This window comes from Tursiops truncatus, chromosome 17 (assembly GCF_011762595.2).
Source record: "Tursiops truncatus isolate mTurTru1 chromosome 17, mTurTru1.mat.Y, whole genome shotgun sequence".
NCBI lineage: Eukaryota > Metazoa > Chordata > Mammalia > Artiodactyla > Delphinidae > Tursiops > Tursiops truncatus.
Window position 1 is genome coordinate 23,972,566 of NC_047050.1, and position 8,763 is coordinate 23,981,328.

Sequence of the window (8,763 nt, forward strand, 5' to 3'; positions counted from 1 at the left end):
CCTCCTCTGCAGGCAGCAGGGTCCGAGGGAGTCAAGTCCCAGCAAGGGGCTGGTCACCTCTCTGGACCTCCCCTTCCTCCAGGAGTAGAAAATACAAGTGAACAAGAGGACTGGGCAGTTTCCTGAGTAGAAACTGTTTATATCTAGAATGCTGGAATGAGTTTTTTGTTTTTGTTTTTTGTAAGGAAATCAACAATTCTCATCTCTTCATCTTTCTTAATTCAGTCTTTGCAAAGTCACACACTGCCATGGGATTGAGAAAATAAAGAAAATACAACTTTTGGCTTGTCGGGGAGGTTACATGCCCTCAGGATGAGTCATATGTACTTGCAGTCTATGGAAAAGTCCATCCAGTAAAAATAGAATTTATTTTTACTCGGGACAGGCTAAAGAAAGCCATCAGTACTAGAGGCTACCTTTCCCATAGATGTATAAGGCAACAGTGACACCTAGTGGGGGCAGAAATAATTGCAAGGCAGGCCCTCCCAGGCCCAGGGGAACAAACACTCCTCTAGCTTTGCTTCTATTTTTCATCTTTCTGGCCAGTTAGTCTCTCTCCCAGCCCTGGAGTCCTGGATCCAAACCGGGCAGGGATTTGGAGGCTACTTGTGTTCAGGGAGTCTGGATTTTCCCCTCCTGACAGAGACTTTAGGGCACAAAGCCACATCCAGACTTTTAAATGACACTTGTCCAGTCTCTTCCAAGGTTATTGAGAAGAGTTTGAAAGAAGGCTGGCTGTCAGCTGGTCTGCACTGGCTCCCAGCAGCAGCCCTCACCAGAGGGCTGTATATGTTGTAACAATGTCTGAACACCTGGAAAATCACTCCTGGTTAGAAAGGACTTTGCTTCTCTCCAAGCAAAGATCTCCTTTTCTTCTTGGTGGAGGGGTTACACATTTTATTGTATATGAGGGAGACAAAGAAGGAGGAAGAGGGGAGGGGAAAGAGAGAGAGAGAGAGAAGTATAATTCTAAAATAAGACAAGATGGTTATTTCATATACAGAATGTTTCTCTTGTAGAAAAGATGAATGTTTCTTAAGAAACTGCAGCTCTAGATAACAAATCCTTAATAAAATGACCCCCGAAAGCTACAGAGCAGCAAAAATTCTCAGTAACTCTCAAATGGCAGCAAAAAGAATATCTTTAATGCACATGATACTTAGATTTCCAAATGTCCACAGATGGAAAAAGAAAATACACATTCGGACAAGGGTGTGCTCATAAGAATAGCAAAAATTTCCTTCTGGGAAGTTTCATACATAAGGGCTCTTCCAGTTGCTCCCCAGGAAAATCAGATGTGGCTTTTCACTGAACTAATAAAAAGTGTCCTGGGCTCCTTTGCGGCAGAGAAGTCAGTTCATCTAACATACGAGTTTCTGGGAATGTCTATGCAGTGAGATGCCATTCATCACAGGCTTTTTATATAGAAAGTCTTCTGGGAACATGTTATTTTAAGGCTCTAGTAGACATGCACTGCTCTCACCTGTCACAACTGGAGCATAGAAAGATGAGGAAGGTGATGAGGAAGAAGGTGGCCACAGCTGCCAGGCTTCCCCACAGGGTGATCTGCATTTGTCCCCCACTCAGCAAGCTTCCCTCGGGTCCCATGGTGGGTGGGAAGTGGCACAGGCTGCTGGATTTGGTCAGTCCTTCCAAGGTGGCGACATGGGGGCAGAGGGCTGCGTCCTCCTGCAGAGAGAACAACGTGTGTTTTGACAACTTCTCGCGTGAAATGCCACAATCTGGGAGTAAGCTCCTGGTGGGGCGTGGGGTGAAGGGGGCGTTTGAGTAGAGCAGGGAGGTGTGTGCAGACTGCAGGTGTGTGCAGGTGTGTGCAGGTGGACTCGACTTGGAACTCCCTCTGGGCAAGTTTCCCTCTGTGGTCCAGGCCTTTGTTTTCTCACCCAAAACGCAAAGCAGGAGCGTGCAATGCCTAGCACAGTGTTTGAGGCAACGGATGTCTTGTTATTTGGATATGTTTGGGGATAGATTCTTAACGTCTTCAAATAAATTTAAGACTCCAAGTACTCCACAGCAAATGAATAAATGCTTATTTGGTTTCTCTTGCATTTTTTTGTTGTTGTTGCTTTTTGCCAGAACAGTGTAAAGCATTTATTACAGCTTTCACAAAAATGCAGTTTGCATCTTTCCCACCTGAATCCCCAACTCCCCAAACCTGCTTCTCTTCGAGAAGGTTTACGGTCAATACAATTAATGAAACGGATTGTCTTTACATTCACCTTCGTAAACAGTTAACTGTTCTGAGTATGTGACTTTATATTCAGGGCTGGCTTTCACTAAACTTTGTAAGCACTCTATAAGTCCACTTTCAAAGGGATGGCTGAAAGTCTACGCTAAGAATGCATCACCGGCAGCAAATAAGACTTATTTATAAACAACTACAAATTGAGTATAAAAGCTAGGACGTATTAGTACCCTGCATGTGCCTGGGACTCGAGTGCTTTCCTCATTCGATCACTGCCACCAGTCTGTGAAGAAGGCACAGCTAATCCCCATTTTTCAGAGACACGAAGTTCCCCGACGGTGTCACCGCGCTCAGTGGCAGCGGAGGATATGAGACCAGCCAGCTCTGACTCCAGCGCCAGTGGTCTCAGCCCCTAGAGGGCGCTCCTTCTCACTGGGGGCTACCGCTTCCCGGTCCAGCTACAGGGCTTCTACATGAAAATGGCCAATGAGTTCTGTGAAATATTTTAAGACTTTTAGATTTTGAAAAACAGAGTGTTATATCAAATTAACGATGATCTCTCGTCAGAGATGCCTTGTTTAAAGAACATTTGCTTTGCTCAATTCTAGAACATTCTCACTTAAACAGTCTTTAACTTCATCTCAAGATTCATGAATAAAGTCAGCAAATAAATATTTTTGTCATGATAATTCATCAAAACTCAAAACATTTTTTTTTTCTTGAAAAAGACGGTTGATGTTTGCATTTCCATTTGCTTCCGTAACAGACCTGGGACTCTATGTAGCCATCACTGAGCATCTACATCAAGTCAGCACCTGGGGAGCTTAACGGAGTCACTGTGGTTCAACGAGACCAGATTTTCTCCAGGTGAAACATTTCACATTTATTTCAATATTTAAAGGTGGCAAATAATAAAAAGCTGGAGAAAAAGAAATTTTATCTACAAGCATGCAGAGAGATTTCTAGATGAAATCGATTGCTTTCTATATGGTCTTGAACCAACATGAACACTTCTTAATGCTCTATAAATAAATAAATGACAACTTCCTGGGTAATACAGAACTTCTTTCTTCCTGTGTTGGTTATATATTATACCTATAAACACTACATGCATACAGGAATGGATGGTCAAATTGCCTTTGCCTGTTTGCCCCTGGACAGCTATAACTGAGTGAAAATCGCCAGCACTTCTCTTATGATTTGTTGAAACAATGAATAATTCACTTTTAAACTTAGACTACAAACTGGCACAAGTTATTAAAATACATTCAAGCACATGAATGACGGGGACCTCTGAATATATATGAAATAAATTTTTATATCCAGATCCAGGTTCATGCATAACACATTTCAGGAGGTACAAACAAAAGATATCTGTTGTGCAGGCGTTTGTGTGTTCCTTCTTTCCTTTGCTCATTCATTCGTACAATGATTTAATCAATGTCTCTTTATAAAGTTCCCGGTTCTTAGAAAATAGTTTGCTGAGTGAATTGTTCAAAAGGCACATATCTATCCAGCAGGACCCTCTCTCCATCTCTGGTACACGTTTCTCTTTTCTCTTTCTCTCTTTCTCAACAGGGGGAGGCGATAGAATATAATGAATTATGTGGTGCTCCAGCTAGCAGAACAGTGTGGGGAGAAAAAGGGCGAAAGCAGATTATTACCAGCTACTGAATAAAGGATGTAACTCAGAGAAAAGGTGTCAAAACTCCTGGATCACTCCCCTTCAACCAGAATTTGCAGAAAAGCTACTGACAGAAATGCTTTTTTACAAAAGTTCTCATCGTGGACAAAAAAAATCTCACAGTGAAAAGCAAGATCATCATCTGGTACTGTTTCTGAGTCAGATTATCAATACATTGTACCCCTAAGGACAAGGGCTCCAATTGCGTGGGCAGCTTTCTCCTCTCAGAAACCTCTATGTGCAACTCGACAGGAGCCACGCAGGTCACAGCTGTGGTGGCAGTGCAGCAGGAACACCTACCCTTGCAGGGGCCAGGGGTCTACACACACATGACCTCCCTCCCAGTGGGATTGTTCCAGTTTTAGAGAAGGTCTGCACCACTGGTACTCTCCTCTCCTGGTCTCTTTCTCTTTCTGGTCTCCTGTTTCCATAATTCTCCGGCCCATTTCTTCTCTGGTCATCTCCTTAAATTTTAGTGGCTTATTTACTATTGAGACATGGCTGCCTCCCCCCACCAACCCAGTGTGTGTAGACGGACTGTCCCCACCATGTGTGTAGACGGACTAGCCCTCCCGTGTGTGTTTTGATGAACTGCGCCCCCCAGTGTGTGTAAATGGCCTACTTCCCCCTCTTTCCCCACCATGTGTGTAGATAGACTATCCCCTTCCCCCGCCCCATTTGTGTAGATGGACGACTCCCTCCCTCCACCGCATATGTAGATTATCCCCTCACCGTGTGTAGACGGACTGCCCCTCCCCCATGTGTGTAGAGAAGCGCTAACACCCATAACGGATGTACGCGTTATGACTTCCACATTCCTCCCTCTTGGTGGAGATGAGAGTGGAAGCCCTGTGTGGATGGTCCAGGGCTTTCCAAGAAGTGGAATGGACTTTCCCCCCAAGGCTGGACCCTCCTGCACTGGTTCCACTGAACTTAAATGCAGTGTTCAGGGTTCTTTCGTGGAGTTCATTTTGAGCAGGGCAGGGCATAGGTGTCCTTCCCTGAGACTCAAGGCTTCTCTCAGGATTAGCGACAGAGAGGGAGAATGAGGACAGCGAGGCACAGGGTCCGGGAAGTAAGAAGTCACCCTGAAAAGGAAGGGCCCCCGAAGGAGCGAGGGTTTTCTATATTATACACTGTGCGCCTTTACCAACCAGGTCCTTGTGGAAAAGATAATCCAAGGCTGCGGAGTCCCTGATGTTGTTACCGGCCTTGGGGACCAGCTAATTTTCTGCTAATTCCTATATCAAGTAAGATGTTTCCTGAGCATCCAGCACCAACCCACACCAGCAGAAACACATGAACAATTTGGGGCGATCTCTCACGATTTTTTCAAGGAGATATTTAAGCCTATTTCTCTCCATCCTGTTCCTACCCGTCTCAATAAAATTGCATTCAATTAGAGAATACTGTTTCTTCAAAGTTAAAAAAATATCCCATTGTCAGACCACATGTGTAAATATTCTATGAGTTATTCAACATAGAGCAAAGGATGACCATTCACCGTACCTCAGCGAACATTTATTACAGCACCTGAATGCCCCACTAAGATGTGTTGCAAAAGATCATACTACTAATGAAATAGCAGATTTAGTTTAATAGTTGTACATCATTTTTTTTGTTTTAGAATAGGCTTCACCATTGGCTGCACTGACGTTCAATCATGACCAGTGACTGTAATTTAATGCATGATATTGACAAGAGGCAGTGGCATTTCGCCCACCCCGCAATTTTATATCATTTCAGAGTACTGTGGGAAATTGTCATTTGGCCCTGAGAAAGGTCGATGCCTGAGTTTATAGGACTGCTTTTGGGGATTCTTTTCGAAGTAGGGTTGGATAACTATTTCGGACTAAAAGCTCCATAATCACTCATACTTTTGTATCCATTCCTTTCACGATTTTAATCAGTAAGTGATTCAATCTTGAGAAAAACCGAGGGCCTTTTACTTTAAAAGCAGGTGCCACGTTTAACCACAAGGGGGCAGTATAATTCTATTCTCAGCCCTCCAGGACAGACCTCAGTTATTCTTGCTGTCGGCGCCTCTGCTGAGCCTTTTAACTGTCTTCAGTAGCCTGGACTATCGCCACCCCAATCAATTCCAACAAAACAGAAAGCAAAAACCGGATGAAATGAATGAAAGTTGCAGGCCAACTACCAGCTATTTCTTTGTTTAGCCAAACACATTTAACAGGTAGGTGCTCTGATCGCTGCAAATTCTGTATAATTTGGTAGAGCTGGGATGGCCGGTGAGATTAGCTATAGAAGCCGACACTTAGTTCCTCTGAAGCCGGTTGAGGTCAGTAATGATGGTCATTACCATTTTATAGCTGTCCTAGTTGACTCATAATTAAGCATGTTGGAAACCACCTCCACAAGACTCCTCACCAGTGGCCGAAATGAGGAGGTCAAGGACCCATTGCCATGGGAACGCCTCCTTCCCGGGTCATCACCAGGTGTGGGAACCATGCGGTAAAATGACACTTTACGGGCAACAGATTTTAACCAAACATCTAAATTCCTTGCTGGGCTTCTGTCCTGTGAGGCACGTGGGCAGATGCACAGGCTATGGAAGCATGAACCTCTCCACTGAAGTCTCCGGTCTCCTGAAAGAGTTTTAAGCTCAAGTATTCAAATTCGGGTCAATTTCTCTTCCAACCAAAGGGGTTCTGCTATAGGTAAGCTTTGTGCACTGAACTCTGTGTGAGGGTCAAGAGGGTCTGCTGTAAACACGGAGCCATGTCTGTCCACCAGGGCCCTGCTAAGGCCCAAGGGTCTCTGCCATACCAGTTGTTACAAACATATCCCTGTTTCTCTCTTTCCTGAGTTGGGGGGAAACACACGCAAAGAGCAGAAGGTGGTAAAGGACTCCAAGGTAAGATTTTCTTTACGGTTTCCCACATCATTTTATTTACATCACTATGGAGCAGTATCTTGACGTTTCTTCCTGCAGCGGCTTGAAGCGCGAGAGAAAGGAACCTGGGGAGCCTTGACAACACCAAACTGGCCCTGCTGCCATCAAGGCTTGCTGCTGCTGTGGAAAGAGCAAGGCATTCATCCCAAGAGCGGGTTATAAATCCTTCAGGCCATCTGTAAGCGTAACCTGATTTCTTCTTGTGCATATTAAACCTGTTGATCCCCATGGGAAATGGGAAATCTGACCCTTTGGGAGTGTGTGTGTGTGTGTGGCTGTCACTTGTCTTCAAAAATACATTAAACTTACATTACAGAAGTCATATAGTTTATTGCTTATCAAAGCTCTGCTGCCGTTTTGGTTTTTGCCTTCAGAAAAGCCAAAAGGCAAGTGACTTTGGTGGGTAAGGAATGCCTTCTAAGGTGGTTCCTCCTATCCTGACTTGAAAACCAATTCCCAAGGCTCATTTTTTTTATTTTTAATGGTAAATCTCATGAGAAAACAGGAGAGGGGTCGGGGAGAGAGAGGGAGACAGAGAGAGAGAGAGAGAGAGAGAGAGAGAGAGAGAAAATGATTCTGACAGACATGGCGGAGGAATCCAGGTATAGGGTCTTCAATTTGCATAAGCAAGTCTTAATGGGCTGTTTCACAAAGTGTGCAGTTTGAACTTTAGGCTCTAGTTCTTCCTGCCTTGCATGTTTGCTCATCTGATCTGAATGAAAAGTTCCTTGAGGGCAGGGATATATCCATCTTGTATCCCACCACATTCTCAGCATCTCCATGAGCTGGCAAACAGGAGACAATCAAGACATTTTTACTGAATACATGTTACTGCAAAGGGAGGATTCGCAAGCTGACTCTCAAAATGCAAGTTTAATGAATAATTTATTAGGTAAGGGAGAGAAGGAGAATAAAAGAGAAGAGCACATCAGGCAAACAATTAAAAATTAAGCCAAGTATGTCTTAAGGCAAAACCTTAGCTCTGGAACAAACACAGCCACCTGCCTCTTTTGTACTGTCACCAAAGCAGCCTGAGGTCTCTTGAAAAAGGTCCCAGCACTGGAATTACTTGCTTCTCTGTACGTGAATCCTCACCACCCTTACCAGGTCTCCACACTGGCGATCTCAATGTATCCCCAAGCTTGGCGTCCCTCTGGCCCCTTCTCAGCGATGACACGTCACGCCTCCCTCCTCTCCTAGGAATCTGGTACACACCTCTCTCTTCCCTCCCTCACAGTCCTGGGTCTTACATTTCTCAAAGGAAAGGGGAGCCTTAACTATTCTTGGCCGTCTTCGCACATTTTCATCCGATGGAAGCCTAACCGTCCCTCAGGTTTCAGCTTAAATGCCACTTCCTTGGAGCAGCTTTTCTGACGCTGTTTCCCCCTCCCCAGTTTAGTTTAGGCCCCCTGACTTTTTTTTTTTTTTTTTTTTACAAGCTTTTCCCTTCACGGCATCACTCAAGAGTAGAGTGATGAAGCCCTTTGTGTGTCTCTTCCACCGGTCCAAGCTCCAAGAGGGAGGCTGTGGAGAGACGTATCTTGTTCGCAGCTGTAGTCCTAGTGTGTGGCACACAGTAGGCACTTAATACATAAGTTGAATGAATTAACAATGAGTAAATAATTCCAAGGATCCAAGAGGAGGTGGATACTGACTTGGCCTTCAGAGACGGTTAAGAATTAGAAGAAATTCTTTTTCTCAGTCTTCTCAAACAAGGCTGAAATTTCTTGGGGATGTGAGGGGTTCCAGAAGCTGGCTTGCCTGCTTGACTAGCTGGTGGGGAAGTCTCCATGCTGCCTCCATCCTACACATGATCGACCGGCCTCTCTCCACGTTCCCCTCAGGGTCCTGAAGGGGCCCAGTGTATATCAGTTTCGACTCGTAGGCTTGAAATAAAAAAAAAAAACACGGCCATCCCCACCATGTTCATAACGCCCAGGTGTCCGCCCACCTGGGACA

The 8,763-nt window shown here is 44.7% G+C and overlaps 1 protein-coding gene across 9 annotated transcripts in view; it reads right to left on the bottom strand.

The window, feature by feature from the left end:
* The window catches only part of PAG1 (phosphoprotein membrane anchor with glycosphingolipid microdomains 1), a 142,734-nt gene that overhangs the window by 24,842 nt on the left and 109,129 nt on the right, over positions 1 to 8,763 (bottom strand). For all 9 annotated transcript variants that reach the window (XR_002174594.3, XR_002174593.3, XR_002174592.3 and 6 more), the window contains one exon: positions 1,484 to 1,689. Coding sequence is in view for 6 of the 9 variants with exons in the window: in XM_019926287.3 (XP_019781846.1) it covers positions 1,484 to 1,689 (206 nt within the window). In the remaining 3 variants the exon portion in view is untranslated. The remainder of the gene's footprint in view (positions 1 to 1,483; positions 1,690 to 8,763) is intronic.